This window comes from Hippocampus bargibanti, linkage group LG20, assembly GCF_051943395.1.
Source record: "Hippocampus bargibanti isolate YZ-2025 linkage group LG20, ASM5194339v1, whole genome shotgun sequence".
Taxonomy (NCBI): Eukaryota; Metazoa; Chordata; class Actinopteri; order Syngnathiformes; family Syngnathidae; genus Hippocampus; species Hippocampus bargibanti.
Genome location: NC_142753.1, coordinates 1,925,121 through 1,942,500, shown reverse-complemented (window position 1 = coordinate 1,942,500; position 17,380 = coordinate 1,925,121). Strand labels below are relative to the sequence as shown.

The 17,380-nt window shown below is 46.7% G+C and overlaps 2 protein-coding genes across 9 annotated transcripts in view; both read left to right on the top strand.

Annotated features, from left to right (window-relative positions):
- The window catches only part of LOC148882654 (ceramide synthase 2-like), a 13,540-nt gene extending 1,329 nt beyond the window's left edge, over positions 1-12,211 (top strand). The window contains 11 exon segments of the mRNA XM_089023355.1: positions 3,944-4,114; positions 4,186-4,303; positions 4,387-4,505; positions 5,745-5,802; positions 6,196-6,246; positions 6,340-6,432; positions 7,622-7,699; positions 7,701-7,751; positions 10,972-11,078; positions 11,166-11,319; positions 11,417-12,211. Coding sequence (XP_088879481.1) covers positions 3,945-4,114; positions 4,186-4,303; positions 4,387-4,505; positions 5,745-5,802; positions 6,196-6,246; positions 6,340-6,432; positions 7,622-7,699; positions 7,701-7,751; positions 10,972-11,078; positions 11,166-11,319; positions 11,417-11,563 — 1,146 coding nt within the window. The 5' untranslated portion in view covers position 3,944 and the 3' untranslated portion in view covers positions 11,564-12,211.
- Positions 12,212-12,330: 119 nt separating this feature from the next.
- Positions 12,331-16,270, top strand: rnf115b (ring finger protein 115b). 8 transcript variants are annotated; one of them, XM_089023358.1, is made up of 9 exons: positions 12,331-12,568; positions 13,347-13,405; positions 13,490-13,547; positions 13,627-13,839; positions 13,963-14,031; positions 14,662-14,740; positions 14,850-14,943; positions 15,117-15,232; positions 15,396-16,270. In XM_089023358.1, the coding sequence occupies exons 1-9, from the start codon at positions 12,477-12,479 to the stop codon at positions 15,507-15,509; spliced, it is 894 nt and encodes a 297-aa protein (XP_088879484.1). In that variant the 5' UTR covers positions 12,331-12,476; the 3' UTR covers positions 15,510-16,270. The 8 variants fall into 8 exon arrangements, with proteins under 8 accessions (XP_088879484.1, XP_088879482.1, XP_088879490.1 ...); XM_089023356.1 differs by having other exon boundaries at positions 15,096-15,232; XM_089023360.1 differs by having other exon boundaries at positions 12,352-12,568; positions 13,679-13,839; positions 15,096-15,232.
- The last annotated feature ends 1,110 nt before the right edge of the window (positions 16,271-17,380 follow it).

Here is a 17,380-nt window from a genome sequence, read left to right as displayed (position 1 = left end):
ACGGCCAAGCAAAGTACCGGCGATGCATTCAAGATTTGCGTGTGACGGAAACATTTTTCAAGAGTTGGCATAAGTGCATGTTTTCAAATCAATTTAAAGTATTTCTTTGCGACTCTTCTCACTTTCTCCATGTCATGAAATGGAAGGCAAGCTTATAGCATCACAAAATGACTTTTGGCTTTTTCAAATAATCGGCACTGCAGGCTTGCATGAAGCTCTTTGGAAAGAAACATTTGCTGGTAAAATGAAATCCATTTGATAGCTTTGCGGAAGCCCATGTGGCAACGCTATCAAAGCTGCAAGTGCAAGACCATGTCCGAATTTCACCTTCCCCTGAAGCCTGACTTGCGATTGCGATTGTAAAAGCAACATCGCTCCAGTGGATGTGACACAATGAGGAAGACGAGTGATTTTTTTTTTTTGCCGGTGAGAAATAGCATGTGGCGACCTCAATGAAATTCTCACCATGATTAACATGATGAGATGAAGGGCGAGAGTCGCCCCCGTGACTTTGGAACCGGCATTTAATGAGTTTTAAAGTCCGGAATGGGCACTTTGAAGAGGCGCCGCCGTCAACGTGACCAATCGCAATGCATTTTTTTGCAACTCTGGGCCTTTTTGTCATTTGTCTTTTCCATCGATCTCTCATCATCTGCGTGTTTGTTTTCAACAGCTAGCTTGTAGTAGTCGTGCACATTCCACGATGACGTCCCTTATACACTGCTGAAAAGGACACTTTGATCCTTTCCTCTTCCATCTAGAACTGCTTCGTGTCACAAAGTGGGTACAGCAAGTGCTGAAGAATGAATGACTCTCTGTGTCTTTGTGTTGTCATATGTTTAGGTAGTTTTTTTGTTGTTGTTTTTTTACTTCAAGAAGCGCCGCGAGATTGGCTGCCTTTTCAGCAGCTCGTGTATTTTGGTTTTGTACTTCTTTCTTTCCTTTCCTCTTCCTTTCATCACTGTGCTGCTGTGAAATGTATATTTCTTCACTGCGAAACGAATAAAGGTACATCCAATCCAGTCCATCTCTACATTTACTCTAGCTAGGTAGTTAGCTGTCTAGCTTGCTAGCGAGGTAGCTAGGCCAACCAAAGTATCAGGCTAGCTAGCTAGTACTCAATCTGTAATATTAGATGAGCCTTTATTCGTTACACAGTGGTAAAATGTACATTCCAAATGTTCTTTCTGAACTCTGTCATTATTTTGGCCGTTGGGAAGAATTTGGTGGGCCAGTTGTTCTGACGGTAGCATCCTCTCCTAAATATTGAGCCCGTGGCGCCTCATGAAGTCAGCCCAGCTGCGGATTCCTTTTAGTTTTGACAGTGTGCATGTGTGGCGGCTGCGTTTGTTTGAAAGGGGGCGGGGGGGGGGGGGCGGTGACTTATTTCCCCAGAGCAAAATACAGACGGGCTCACGTGACGCCGCTTTTTGGCTGAGGACAAAATTGGCGATGAGTGCGCCGCGCTTCCTCGTGGGTGCAGCCAGTCGAACGGCGGGAGCTGTCCGACTGGTTCGCAATTACCGCCGCAGATACTCCATGAAATGAACGCTCCAAGATTTTACGACCATCTCCGCCGAGGAGGTAAAGTTTTCCACAGTTTTCCTTTTCTGTCCTGGACAAGTTGAATCTGTGGCACTGTCGCCGTTTGCTTTGTGGCGCGCGTGCGACCGCCGAATCGGAAAGTATGCAATTCCGATTGAAGGTTTGTCAAATGTGACTGACGTGCTGCACACACGAGGCAGTTCAGGACATGAACGCTCCACACTCGACGCTTCGCACACCAGCGGCGACCTCGCCAAGTCACTCCAGTCCGACAACTTTGTAATGCGGCTTCCGAGAAGGCCATCCCGAAATGTTTCGGGGGGTCTCACATGGGCTCAGAGTGATATTTGCCTCGTTCCGAAAATGAAGCTTCACGTGGTCCTTGTCTGTTTCGAGACTGCTAGGGATTTGTTTGAGGAAGTGGACGGCATATCTGGATTGGATTGGATTGGATTTGCCTTTATTAGTCTCGCAGTGGAGAAATTTACATTTCACAGCGGCAAAGTGATGAAAGGAATAAAAGTAGATGGAAAGGCTGCCACTCTCACGGCGCTGTCTTGAAGTCAAAAGAACAAAAAAAACTAAATAACAAACAATATAACAACACAAATGTAAATTTCTCCACTGCGAGACTAATAAAGGCAAATCCAATCCGTCAAAGACACAGAGAGTCAGTGGTGGGCCGTCAGAGCCAGCAAGGACTTCTCTGCTGGCCTAACATAATCAGACATCATTATCATAATTATAATAAAAGTCAATTTCATTAAAAAAGTATTTTTTTCTAAATATATATATAATTATTCTACATACTGTTTTCTTGATGTTATATTATATCCATTTTGTTATGCTCCTTTCAGTGTTGTAGTTTTAGGTTAGAGTTTTTAATCCAATCACAATTCAGCGAGCTTGTGTCGCCAGGCTGTATGAAATCTGACCGACGCCTTCAGAATCAACAGTGAGGGCGTCTGTGCGCTGTACATGAACGGGCACATGTAGTTGATATATAGTCGCGATAGCCAATCAGATCACGAGTTGGCACAGTAGGGCCAGCTAGAGGGCCTCGCGTTGAACATGACGTTGAACATGTACGCGTCCTGTGATTGGATACTCACTTTACCTCAGCCCTCAGCGGAGGCAGCGCTATGCAAATCAACCAAGCTACAACAGATCAGACCCGGAAACTTTAGCAGAAAAACCAAGTATATCTACTCGCTTTTTCAACCCACAATGGCTCTTGTTGCTTTTCTTATATTAAACTGACATTTTGTAATTTAGCGTAAAATCTTGTTAAAGATTGCATATTCTTGGTGGACTTAATAAAACTTTGTGGACAAATGATTTTAAATTTCCTTTTATTTTTAAGTGTTTGCAGTATCACGTATAGTGACAAGTTCTAATTGCTGATGCAGATTTATTGATGTGTAATTGCTCCGGAAAATAGCCTGTGTTGTAGACGATTAAGGTGATGCCACGCCCAGTACTGCGTGAGTGTGCTTTTGTAAATGATATCTCCAACCGTTGTGTCATAAATTATGGTATTACGAGGGATATTTGTTCAAGTCGGACTAAGCAGGACTTCACTGAAGGCCTAGGTGTGAAATGCACGGACCGCCACTGCAGAGAGTCATTCCTTCTTAAGCACTTGCTGTACCGTCTTTGTGACATGAAGCAGGAGAGGCTCAAAGTGTCCTTTCACCAGTGGATCAGGGACATCATGGTGGAATGTGCACGTCGACTACAAGCTAAATGTTGAAAGCAAACACGCAGCTGTAGCATCCATTGACGAAGAGATTGTCTCACATCTCCTGTCCCACATAAATCCGCTTCAATTCCAAGCTGCGTCAGTTCTACATCCGCATTGGCGCTTTGCGCTGACGCTCCTTTCTTCTTATCGCGGGCTCCTTAAGCCATGCATTCATCCAGCCGCAGACTGTCCAACAGCACCGACCTTTCCGCTAAACAAAGCGGGGCTGTGAAGATGCTGCCCATTACAGGCGCAAAAAAAGCACAATGGACCCGGAGCTGTCCAGCGATGACAGTCAAATGGCACCAACATTCCTCCCATTCAAAAACAGTACTGGCATATTCATGCTGCCGAAAAGGCGCAACCGCTCAGCACTGTCCTCCCTGATGAATGTCGTGGCCAAAAATGCTGAAAAACAATCTATCTACGTTCCACACGACGCACAATAACACAAAGTGACAAAAGAAAACACAAAGCAAGACAAAAACAACCAAAAAAAGCAAGGCTCATGAGAGCACTTGCTGACTGCTGCCTACTCGGGCGCCATCTTGGACTACTGGACACGCGTTGTCCGGTCAAGAAGCGTGGCGCGGGATGCCTCGCGGATGGGACTCAAGGGCCAGTTGTGAGCTTCCCGTGTGGTTCCGTCGCCAGGATGTGGTCTTGGCTAGGCGAGTATCTGTGGGCGGACTGGATCTGGTTCCCCGAAGGGTACGGTTGGGCCGACCTCAAGGACCCCGACGTGGTCCTGCCTCAGCTGCCGGACCTTTGGGCTTTCATCCCCATCGCCGTGGGCTTCCTGGTCCTCAGACCCGTCTTTGAAAGGTCGGTCGTCGTCTGCGGTCGCGGTTTGCCCGCTGGTCCTGCCTTCCCCCTTTGATTTCGACTTTTGACAGGTGGGTGGCCATTCCTCTGGCGTCCCTGCTGGGAGTCAGGGACCAAAAACGTACCAGTCCGCCCTCCAATCCCATCCTGGAGGCCCACTTCTGCGCCATCGCCAAGCATCCGACGCAGGTTAGCGGAGGAACGCCAGGAATTGGCGCCCTCGCTAGCGTTCTCCATTTGCGATTAAATGTCTGATGGCTGTCTGTTTTCAGAGCTCCCTAGAAAAGTTAAGTCGACAGACGGACTACTCGCTGCGACAGGTCCAACGATGGTTCAAGCGGCGGCGGAACCAGGACCGCCCCAGCAAGATGAAAAAGTTCCAGGAAGCCAGGTATAGTGATACCTCGGTTTACGAACCCCTTGGCTTACGAACTTTTCGGTTTACGAACATTAAATTTATGAAAATTTTACCTTGGCATACGAGGGCATCCGACGTAAAAGCTTGGCCAAAACAAACATGCGGATCAAACCTCTAAAGATGGAGGACACTGATTTGCTGTGGCGACGAAGGGAAAAGCCGAAAGGAAAAGAAGATACGAACTTTTTTCATACACGGAGCTGCCTCAATGAGTGATGTGTCGTTAGCGAACTAGCCCGTTCTTCTAACAACAAAATGGCAGCCGACTGTTTTTGTTCTTTATTCCTCGCCCCCAGTCTTTGGTTAAAGCCACGTGATTGGTCAACAACGCAACAGTGACGGGGGGGGGGTTAAACATTAAATAGACAGGCAGACGACAGAGAGTGATAAAATGGATAGAAAACAGTGAAATTTGGACTAGTTTCAACTTTGATAGTTTAAAAGCAGAGTGTAGACTGCAAGTTAAAAATATCCCATCAATCAGGCTCCACAAATAACCCACACAAGCCATCTGTACACTTGATGCAAAAAGCTATCATCCCAGCTAAACAGAACACAATTGATGAGAAACAAGGCAAAATTATCACAGAGAAAGCACCTACAAGGGATCATTCCTCAAGATTGTGAAAGAAAAAGGCTATGTTCCTCATCAAGTGTTTAATGCTGATGAAACCAGCCACTCCATTCCATCAAGCCATCACAAAGGTAAATAAAACGACTTTATTATATAGTAAAGTTTATTTCTTTAATTATAATACCATAGCACATTTATTATACATAAAATATTATGTGTAGTTTTAAGGCTTACAAAATTAGAAAGAAAATTATGTTTTATGGGGACCTGGGAACGGATTATTCTCATTTTAATGGTTTCCTATGTGAAATAATTTTTTGGGATACACACTTTTCACCTTACACACTCTGTCTGGGAACCAATTAAGTTCGTAAGCCAAGGTATCACTGTACCTCAAATAAAGCACTTTCTGGGGGGTGGGGCAGGGGCGGGACTTGAGCATCCTCCCTTTCCACTAGGTTGGCTCCAAGCTAAGAATCGGAACCCCCGTCGACTTTTAAGTGTGAAGCTCGGTTTTGGATTTGGACGTCAATTAGAAGCGCGTCGTTCGGGCTAAGAGGAGGCGCAAGGCGGCGTTTGGCGACGTCTTGGCGCTTGACTGTCATCATGTTGAATGTGACCACCATTTTGTCTTCCAGTTGGAGATTTACCTTTTACCTTTTTGCTTTCTTTGCTGGCCTGGCGACCCTGATTGACGTGAGTCAAGTTTGTCAACGTTGTTGTCGTGGCAACACACGTATTGAACTTCACTCAAGGGTGTCAAAGTTGAGGCCCGCGTGCTAAATCTGGCCCGCCATTTCATGTTATTCGGCCCTCCAAATCTAATCAGGCGTGTCAAGGATGACGATGCTTGGTAAAATCCGAACACACATGTCAACCACAATAACCCTCATTATTTTGAAAAGTAGTCCTCCATTCACTCCGTGGAATATGTGGAGGGGATGAAACATTCCAATGGCTTCCCCAAATTCATAGCGGCCCCCCAAGAGGAAAAAGAATGACTTTGACACCCTTGCTCAAGTGGCACCCAAATGGTCCCCTTTGCCACGACGGCGACTCCATCCTAACGCTTGCTTTCCCCCCTCCCAGAAACCCTGGTTCTATGACATGAAGAGGATGTGGGACAACTTCCCCAAGATGGTAACCGTCAATCTTTTTTTTTCCCAAAGTTGTCCCGGGTGGAAATCACATCGATCTATAGTGTCAAATGTCGCCGTCTGTCCTTTGTCCCAGCCACTCCTGCCATCGCAGTACTGGTACTACATGATAGAACTGGGCTTCTACGTGTCCCTGCTTGTGAGCGTGGCGTACGACATCAAGCGCAAGGTAGGCGGGTGCAATTTTGTGCGTGTTTCTTTGGAAAAAACCTTTGCCGGCCATCAAGTCGGGCTGGAATGGGGTCAATTGACCTTTGCTCCCATTTGATGTTATTTGCCGGCGTTCCGCACCACCATGATTATTATAGTACAACGAGACCTCAACTTACGAACTTAATTGGTTCCCAGACAGAGTGTGTAAGGCGAAAAGTGTGTATCTAAAAAAAAATTCCCATAGGAAACCATTAAAATGGGAATAATCCGTTCCCGGGTTTCCATAAAATATACTTTTCAACTAAATAAGCCTTAAAACTACACACAACATACCTTATTCTATGTATAATAAATGTGCTATTGTATTGCAATGAAAGAAATACACTGCATTGTATCATAAAGTCAGTTTATTTACATCATTGGTGGCTTGGAATGGCGTTGGAGGTCGAAGGTCAAACGGAATTGCTGTTTGGAAAGAGAGGCACATTACATGAGGACTGTAATTAAAGAAATAAATTGTGCTGTAAAATAAAGTTTTATTGACCTTTTTGATGGTCGTTGATGGCTTATGGAAGGAGAGTCACCTTCCATAAGGACTGTTGATAACTTCTCTGGTGCTGTTCGGTCGTGTGCTTCCGCCGAAGATCACTCCGCCAGCCGTGGTGGGTGTGTATTATGAAAATAGTGCTTATTATAAGGTTTAATTTTCAGAAATTTGAAGTTTGTAAGATGAAATGTTTGTAAGATAAGGTGTTTGTAAGTTGAGGTCTCACTGTAATAGTAATTATAATAATTGTTATTATTATTATTATTATTATTAGTAGTAGTAGTAGTAGTAGTAATAATCAATTTATAAGCGCCTATCAAAACTCGCTAGGTCACTTTACAGTCACGGGATAGGTTTTTCTCTGGGTGAGCAGCGGCAGCCACACGCACCAGCGTTCACTCAACCCGGAATAACTCAAATAGATAGCTAGCTAGCTAATAGATAGCTAATAGCTAGCCAGCGAGATAGCCAGCTATATAGCCCTAACATGGACAAAAGCTGCCCTCTCGTGGAGGGAAAAACATTGCGAGAGGTCTGACCGGCGCTTTATTGGCACCCGCCCCCAGCAAATCCAAAACCCTAAAGATATATTCTGTGAAATAAAAATTTAAATGTTTTTTCTTCTTCTCCTTTTTGTCTTTGTGTGGTTTCTTTGCAGGATTTCAAAGAACAGGTGGTTCACCACGTGGCCACCATTTTGCTGGTTGGCTTTTCCTGGCTGGTCAACTACATCAGAGGGAGGGACTTTGATCATGTTGGCGCACGATGCCTCCGACTATCTCATGGAGGTATTTATGTCTCCTACCTGGCTCTCCTCGCTCGTCAATGCACCCACCCCGAGGCCAAAGCGGCCATGTTGAAAAATTGTGAAAAATGGCCTCTGCTGTGTGTTCTCCGTTCCGCAGCATATTTCTCACGGCATCACTGTACGAGGTGAAATGAAAAAGGCAAAAATGAGTGGCCGTTTCATGAAGTCCATTATCCATTTGCTATCTATTAGCTAGCTACCTAGCTGGCTATCTATTTGCTATCTATGTAGCTGGCTATTTGGATTTGATTGGATTGGATTTGCCTTTATTAGTCTCGCAGTGGAGAACTTTACATTTCACAGCAGCAAAGTTTTAAAAGGAATGAAAGTAGAAAAACAATACAGGAGCTGCTGCAAAGGCAGCCACTCTCGCGGCACCGTCTGGACGTCAAAAGAACAAAAAAAACTAATAATATGACAACACAGACAGAGTCATTCATTCTTAAGCACTTTCTGTACCCTCTTAGTGACATGAAGCAGTTCTAGGTGTAAGAGGAGAGGATCAAAGCGTCTTTTCACCAGTGAACAGGGACATCATGGTGGAATTATTTATTACTTATTAGCTATATGGCTATCTAGCTAGTTAGCTAACTGTGTAGCTGGCTAGCTATTAGATATCTGTTAGCTAGCTAGCTAGGTTCTATCTGAGTTATTCCCAGGTTGAGTGAACGCTGGCGCATGTGGCCGCCGCTGCTCACCTGCAGAAAAACCGTTCCAGTTTACCCGTGGGCCGCTGGATGCAGAGTCAGGGTGAGGCTGGGCCGCATCAGGATTTTCACAAGAAAAATCACAGATAAAACATTCGAATGTTCTCAAAATCTTTATTTTTAACACACATAAAATGAATTAGGGCGGCCCGGTAGTCGAGTGGTTAGCACACCAGCTTCACAGTGCAGAGGTCGCCGGTTCGTGTCCCGGTCCGGCTTCCCTGTGTGGTTTTCTCCGGGTCCTCCGGTTTCCTCCCACACTCCAAAAACATGCATGGCAGGCAGATTGACCACTCCAAATTGTCCCTAGGTGTGAGTGTGAGAGTGACTGTTGTATGTCTTTGTGTGCCCTGCGATTGGCTGGCAACCAATTCAGGGTGTCCCCCGCCTCGTGCCCGAAGACAGCTCAGATAGGCTCCAGCAACCCCCGCGACCCTAATGAGGAATAAGCGGTACGGACAATGAGATGAGATGAGATAAAATGAATTAAATGGAAAAATGAATAAAAACTAAATTAACCAGTAATAAATAAATAAAATACAGTGAGACCTCAACTTACGAATTTAATTGGTTCCCAGACAGAGTGTGTAAGGCAAAAAGTGTGTATCTCAAAAAAAGATTTCCCATAGGAAACCATTAAAATGGGAATAATCAGTTCCCGGGTTTCCATAAAATATACTTTTCAACTAAATAAGCCTTAAAACTACACACAACATACCTTATTCTATTTATAATAAATGTGCTATTGTATTGTAATGAAAGAAATACCGTGCACTGTATCATAAAGTCACTTTATTTACATTTGTGATGGTCATTTATGGCTTGATGGAATGGCGTTGGAGTTCGAAGGTCAAAGTGAATTGCCTTTTTGATGGTCGTTGATGGCTTATGGAAGGAGAGTCACCTTCCATAAGGACTGTTGGTAACTTAACCTCTGGTGCTGTTCGGTCGTGTGCTTCCGCCGAAGATCACTCCGCCAGCCGTGGTGGGTGTGTATTATGAAAATAGTGCTTATTATAAGGTTTAATTTTCATAAATTTGACGTTTGTAAGAAAAAGTTTGTAAGTTGAGGTGTTTGTAAGTTGAGGTCTCACTGTAATTATAAGGCAGGTACAGACGACTGAGAAAAAAAAACACAGGAAACTAATTACTTTAATAAAGTTTCAAATGTCTGTATTCGCAGTTCTTTAACCTTTAACTGTCTGAACAGAAATAAAATATTGAACATGAACTGTCATGGCTTCTCTTGCTGCTAGAGACCTGGCAGCGCTTCTTTTCGCAAAGCCGAGCCGCATTTGGCTTGAGGGAGGAGTCAGTGGAAACTCTTGAGTAGAGCTTGAAGATGCTCATCAGTAAGTCTGGACGTGTACTTGGACTTATTGAAGTTCAAGGTGGAGAAGAGCTCATATAAGTACCGTATTTTTCGGTTTTTACAGTTTTTTTCATAGTTTGTTCGGGGGTGCGACTTATATATGCTTTTTGTTATTACTGTATATCATTTCACATGTTATTTTCACATTAAACCGCAAGAGCGCAGAGAAGAGGAAGTGGCGCCTTGTCTACCTGCCGAGTTGGGGGAGTTATTTAAAAGTGACACAGAGGATGAAGATTTCCTTGGAATTGGTGTAAAACCTGATATTTTGGTAAACTTGTTAGCATGTTCTTGGTGCTAGCTTGTAAAAGACTGTTCTGGGTTACCAAAAAGTCCATCGGAGTTGCGTAGAGCGAGAGCTGCGGTGTTATGTTGGGGAAAAAAAAGAAGTCAAACGGAGCCTGATGTTCTCTATTTTATTTTAATTTAATTAATTTATTTTAGATTGCTTTTCAAGATGACATGTATGTTTTTTGGTGTTGGATTTTATCAAATACATTTTCCCCAAAAATGCGACTTATCCTCCAGTGCGACCTATATATGTTTTTTTTTTCTTCTTAATTACGCATTTTTTGACTGGTGCGACCTATAATCCGGAGCGACGTATAATCCCAAGAATACGGTATGTGCTCCCAAAAAGACACATGGTCCGCTTGAACATTCGACAACGTTCAGGGAAGCTGGGGGTTAACTCTCTCAAACATTGCCCAAGTTTGTCTGCTTCTCCATTCACATCTCTGAACTTGGCTTTGAGTGCAGAGTGGCACTGTAGGTCGCAGAGCTCCATTTGGAACACAGGAGGGGCAACTTACACATCAAAAGAGAATGGGTCGGCAAAAATTTGAAATGTAGCTTTGTGCGTCTTGAAGTCTGCAAATCTGTGATTAAATTCCCTCTGTAGCTCCAAAATGGTGGTTTGTTCAGCTCCACACACAAGTTTCATTCATATCAATCATGCGGGCCGCATTAACATTAATCTTTCATGTCAAGGCGGGTCGCAAAATATTCTTTCGGGGGCCGCAGTTGGCCCGCGGGACGCGTGTTTGAGACCACTGCTGTAAAGTGACCGAGAGTTTTGAAAGGCGCTTACAAATGAAATGTATTATTATTTATCTCCTCAGTCAGCCAAGATGTTCAACTACGCAGGTTGGAAGAGGACGTGCAACTTGATCTTTGTGGTCTTTGCTGTGGTTTTCATCATCACCCGCCTGGTCGTTTTCCCCTTTTGGTAAATTGTTGCGCCACACTTGCTTCTTTTTCAGTGTGTTTTTTTGTTGTTGTTGTTGAGCGATGACGCCCCCTTGTCCCGTTCCAGCATCATCCACGCGACGTTGGTGTACCCCATGAGCATTTACAAGCCCTTCTTGGGCTTCTACTTCTTCAACGGGCTGCTGTTGGTGCTGCTGGCTCTGCACATCTTCTGGGCAGGGCTGATCGTGCGCATGGTCATCAAGTTCCTCCCCGGCAACGTAAGAAGCGCCCCGCCGACGTGGTCTCGCCTCAGGCGCCGCACCAGATGGGATTTCACCTTGCGTCTCACCCCCTCTCCCCTCCCCTCCCCCGCAGGACATTGTTGAAGACGAGCGCAGTGACAAAGAAGAGACGGACTCCGAAGACGAAGACGGCGGCGGCGATCTCCATCGAACCCCCAAAAACGGTTACCTTCCCAATGGCCACACCCCCCTCAACAACAACCGCCAGAAGATGGACTGATTCGACACCCCCCCCCCCCCCCCCCCCAAAAAAAAAAAAAAAAAAAAAAAAAAAAAAACTCCAATGTGGCCAGACCCACCATAATCCAAGGAATGGAGTGGGGACTGGAGGGACACGACCCTGCCCCACAAAAAAAAAAAACATTTCTTCACCATATCCACATGATTAATACCCCCCCTCCCCGCCTGCTTTTCTCAGCACTGGAAATTGACCAAAGAACAATGGAAACAGTGATTGTGTCCATAAAGGCGCTTCATCACATTTACTTGTTAGCTTTCACGGCTTGTTGACTGGAAGCGTTGCCTTGTTTTTGTTGCCGAGATTCGTTTGTGCACAGCCGTTGTCTTCCCGTGCAAAGGAACCCTTCAAGGCAAATAAGAATTGAAGCAGTTTGCAGTCCAAATCCCGACCTTTGCCCTGTGAAGCTAGCGTGCTAACCGCTCTGCCGACTACTAGGCGCCCCAGTCCTGTTAAAAGAAGGGGAAATAACCGAAGCCATAAAGTGTTCCTTGTTGATAGGCTCCAAGACGGTCGCTGACATTTATTTTCCGCGTTTTCCGTCAACCGGGAGAGATGCTTGTTGAGCCTGTTGCGTGCGACACGACACGTGCCATTCTGGATTTTTGGAGATTAAAACCAAAACAAGCATTGCTGTCTTTTTGGCGCCACCTGTCTCATTCGAGGCACACTGCGCCCACCATGACGTCTTTCAACCTGCTTTTTTCCGCCCAGTTGCTGCTTTGCGTTTTGACGACGAACATCAGCCAGCCAAGAAACATTTTTTGTCAACTCTTTGTACGCGTCAGAGCAGACGTTGGATGTGGAAACGACACGTTTTGTTACGTAGTCGCATGTTTTGATTTATAAGGACTTGTGGGGTGGAGTGGCGGGTGTCCCGCCCACCTGGAACCGAATGGAAAAATGGCGGAGGCCGCGGCGGCGACAATTGAGCAGCAGCGTTTCTTCTGTCACTGCTGCAGGCGTGAAACGCAACCGCAGCTCCCGGTAAGTGGTCCCCGCTCGCCATAAGACCTTAGGACACGCGTTTAGTCGGAGCACCCCCCCCCCGGATGTGCATCGCGCTTTCCGATTACACCGAAAACAGCCATCACTACTTTGTGTCAAGTACGTTGAAGTTGCTCATCCGCCACCCGGCGCTACTTTCTCCCTTTGAGCGCATTGTTTTGGTTTTGTCTTGATGTTCTGACACCAAAATCCGGAGTGACTCCATATTTAGAAGACTCCTCTGGTGTCCGGTTGTCTACTTGCATGGTACCAGGGGGCGGGCCGGGGCGTGGTCTGACGCTCCTTTTTAACTTTGATACACGCTCAGCTGAACGCCGTTTCGTTTTGTGGGCATCAACGCTTTCGTCTTTCTTGCTCTGTGACGACGTTTGTGAGGCCGCTCGCTCCCCAGGCAAGTTCATGACCTGGGGGGGGGGGGTCACATTTTGTGTTCAGACAGTTCTGACAGTCCCAGTATTGCCGCGACATCACGCGGCATCATCGCTTGCTTTAATTTCCCCGCAGAAAAACATGGCTGACAAAGTGGGCTGAGCAACGTACAAAACGGCACTTTATACACGTTGCAAATACAACAAACAACAGAAAAATGTCAAGAATTAAACAGTTGGTTTGTTGGCTTCTCAAATCTAAAATGAAAAGCGTCCCTTGAAAGGAAAATAGGCCGACCGCCTTCAGCTTTTGGATCTGCAGCTGAATTGTGACTGAGACGATACGATGGCTACTAGCTAGTAAAACGAGTTGACGTTCTCTTTTGCAGGATTTTGTCTGCCCCAGTTGCAAGTCTGACTTTATTGAGGAAGTGGAACATGACTCCAGGTGCACTACCATTTGGGGATTGGGCTCCTGTTTTGGAAATTCAAGGGAAAAACGGGGGAACCTGCTTTTTGTTGTGATGTCCAGACTCCTGGAGAACAGCACGCCGGAGACCAGCGACCACGCTCACTCGTTGTTCTCCGAGGTAAAACTTTGCTTGTTACATTTCCAAGCAAACGCAGGCGTTTGTGTCAAGCCGCCGTGTCTTGTGCGTCTGTGGCAAGCTGTGGCAGCTGTTGTTCATGGAGCGCTCCGCTCTGCTGTCGCACCCGCCAGCGTCCGAGGCGGAGCGCCGCGAGGGCCAGATGTCGCCAAGTGCTCCCCGTCGTCCTCCCGTCTCGGCGCCGGGTGACGCAGAGCTGCGGTTTCTGGCCCAGCCTGGAGAGGGGAGCTCACCTGGTCCTGAACAAACGCCTCAAGTGGGAGGGTGTGTGTGGGTGTGTTGATACAGATCTGAAACTATGGATGGATTGATTCAAACCATTTTTCCTGTGTGTTTTTTTTTTTTTTTTTTTTTTTGGGGGGGGGGGGGGGGGGGGGGGGGGGGGGGGGCATTCAAGGATCGTGCATCAGTTCTTGGCCGACCTGTTGACAACCAACGGAAACTCCAGCGCCGCACCGGCCGCATTGTAAATGCCTCTTTGGATCCTTTTTGGATTTTATACTAATAATAATGTAATAATAATAATACATTTCATTTGTAAGTGCCTTTCAAAACTCAGAAGGTCACTTTACAGTCACAGGATCAGTTTTTCTGTGGGTGAGCAGCGGCAGCCACATGCGCCAGCGTTCACTCAACACAGAAGTAACTCAAATAGATATAAAACTAGCTAGCTAGCCAGCTAGCTACCAGAAAACCAATAGATAGCCAGTTAGCTAGCCAATGGATAGCTAATAGATATCCAGTTAACCTGCTAGCAAGCTAATAGATAGCTAGCCAGCTAATGGATAGCTAACCAGCCAGCTAGCTAATAGATAGCTAGCCAGCCAGATAGATAGCGAACAGATAGCCAGCCATCTAGCTAGATAGTCTATAGATAGCCAGCCAAGTAGCTCGCTACCAGATATCCAACAAATAGATAGCCAGCTGGATAGATAGCTAATAGACAGCTAGCTAGACAGACAATAGATGGTAGCTCATTCTGTGCCATTCCCAAATTTATTTGGGTATAGGATTGGATGGGATGCACCTTCACATTTTGTCTCATGAAATGACCAAATGTTCTCCTTTGTACTTTGTGTTTCTCCGGATGGAGCAGATCCAGCATGCTCCAACTGTACTCCAACCCGGCAGATTACGCGTGGGGTCAGGGAGGCCTGGATGCCGTCATCACAGAGGTCAGATGAGATGAGATCTCGCCGTTCCAGACTCATAACACAATCCGGAGTGCTCTTCAAAGACACAAGATCAAACAGAAGTGACAAGCCTCCTTGTTTGTCCTCCCAGTTATTGGGGCAGTTGGAGAGCACGGGTCCCCCCCCGGCCGAAAAGAACACGATCTCATCATTGCCCACAATTTGCATTTCTCAAGAGCAGACGGGTGAGGAATCTCATCATGACGCATGCGACTGACCGTCGTACTTCCTCGTGTCCAAAGTCAAAATGGCGCACAAATGACAATTTGACGCACCCTGAAAAATCACCACAAAGAAATACGGGGACTGCTTTTCTTGCCTTGACCTTTTGCGTCAGGGTTTGTCTTGGTCCCCTCAGACTGCAGAGCGCAATGCAGCGTTTGTCGGGAGGAGTATTCGCCCGGCGAGTGTGCCCGCCAGCTGCCCTGCCTCCATTTCTTCCACAGCCAATGTATCGTGCCTTGGCTTGAGTTGGTAAGGGGCAACGCCGCCTTCCGCATTTCCATTCAATGAGGCGCAACAAAGAAAAGATTCCCCAACCCACACCCGTGCTCACATTTTTTCAAAACTTGCATCATGCTCGTGCCAACACCCCCCCCCAAAATGCTAACGAAGCTGACCCTTTCCCCTCTTCCAGCACGATACTTGTCCAGTGTGCCGAAAAAGCCTGGACGGCGTTGATAACAGACACCCCCGGCCCGCCGAAGGTGACTCCACGAGGACAGAAGAGCGAGGGAGGCAAGCCATGTGAGCGAGGGCTTGCTCACCTCCTTCCCGGCCAGCCGGCGACCATCATGGCCGCCGCTTGCAGCTCTGACTCTTCCTTCATTCGCACATTTGGCCTCGTACGTTTTTCTTCATGTCGGCAGGAACCTTGGCCAAAGACAACTTCCGGCTCACGTTTCCTCAATGGTCCATTCGGAACTCGACACCGAGGAAAATGGCGGACCCGATTCCTCCCCCCGTGCCCGGGAAATGGCAGTTTAGGGGTGGATTGTGAATAAGACTGCGAGCTCATGTTGCCGCTTGATCTGAATCAGCATCACGCTCCGGTTTGGAAAGCCGCGATGAAAGTTAGATCATTTCTTCACGCCTGCTCTGCCACGTAAAAGCGCAACTTTAGCAGGCAGTTCATTCTTTTGTTGTTGCAAGGAGCACTTGTTTGGCTTTCGTTGAGCTTGGACCTGGGGGGACATTTCCCAAATGCGGATGCTGCAGTTTTTTTCCATGTTTTTTTTTTTTTTTTTTGGGGGTGGGGGGTGTAATTCTCTTTGCCAACACCTCCCAGAATGTAAATCATGACGTTTTGGGACATGGATCCAGTCCAAAATAGACCCCAATTTATGATCACAGGATTGAGGATTTTCCGATTTACCACATGAACGATTCTTTTAGAATGAGGAAACAAAGAAATGGAGGTATTGAACCCTCATTCCAACCTTCAATGCAATACAAAAGGTCGCGAACATTCTTTCAAAAGACATCACAAATAAATAACTGCTCCAATCTCCACTTTTCGACCACGAGTTGAAATGAGTCCGGAACAAAGGTGCAACGTGTCGAAGTGCGGCAGAGTGCACGACCCCCAAACTGTCTAAAAAAATTGGAACCGAGACCAGATTAGATGCAAGCGAGAACCGTAAACAAGATCTGTTTTTGCTCATCGTTTATTTGGGATGATCACTTATTCAACGAGACGCCTAATTCATTTATTGACCGGTCTGTTCTCCACGACCGTCAAGCTCCATGATTGACGGATTCGCCAACGAGATAACCTGACGTGGCGTTGACAGGCACTCGACGTGACTGACAGCTGCCACCTGATTCTCGCCAGCAGCCGGAAGAGAAATGAAATGATTTCACGTGAGACTTTGTTCCCCGTGCAAGCGAGCGAGTGACGTTTGCTCTCCTCCGCCCGCCCAACGCCCCCCGCCACCCCCCAACCGAGAATGCCAGTGCTGGGCTGACACTCGCGACGCGGGCTGAGCCGCCATGGAGGCCCAACCGACGAGAGGGCCCCTTGCTGACACATCCAGGATCCGCTAACACGGCGACCGAGTGGATTTTGCCGACACATCCCAAGAAATACAGGATCCCGCTGGCTGGAAGGAAGAAGGATTTGATCTCCCAAGAAGAAGGAATGACGAGAAAGATCAATTTCGGGGCTCTGTGTTGATTCAACCCAGCCGCCATTTTGTTGACAGTGTTTTTTTCCTCTTTTTTTTAAACACCGTGGAGCACATTTTGTGTTATATCGTCGGAATGTTGTAAGGCGACGGACCTTTGCGCCAGGGCTGGTGAGGTTTGAATTTGACTATTTGTCTTCCTGGCGTCTTGCTCATATTTGGCGTGCCTGCGCTTTAGCGGGCTGGCTAGCGGATAGTTAGCCGAGATGGAGTAACGCGAGTGCTTGCGAGAAGGTGACGGAAACGAACAGCGACTGGACATCGCTTGTCCTGCGCTGTCAGACTCGTCTTATCGTCCCCAAATACGAACGAGTCGGTGACTAAGACAATTGTTTGCGGGACCACCCGGGACGGCTCCAAAGACCGTTGCAATTCTCGACCCGCGAGCCCGCCAAGGTGCTTCGTCGAACGCTTGCTGTTTGAAAATAGCCTCGTC

Excerpts from the sequence above, each read along its gene's own strand:
- rnf115b (XM_089023356.1), top strand. The coding sequence starts at position 12,477 with ATGGAAAAATGGCGGAGGCCGCGGCGGCGACAATTGAGCAGCAGCGTT. Across the intron at positions 14,741-14,849 it reads TGGATGCCGTCATCACAGAG|TTATTGGGGCAGTTGGAGAG; the intron begins GTCAGATGAGAT and ends TTGTCCTCCCAG. Across the intron at positions 15,233-15,395 it reads TCGTGCCTTGGCTTGAGTTG|CACGATACTTGTCCAGTGTG; the intron begins GTAAGGGGCAAC and ends CCCCTCTTCCAG.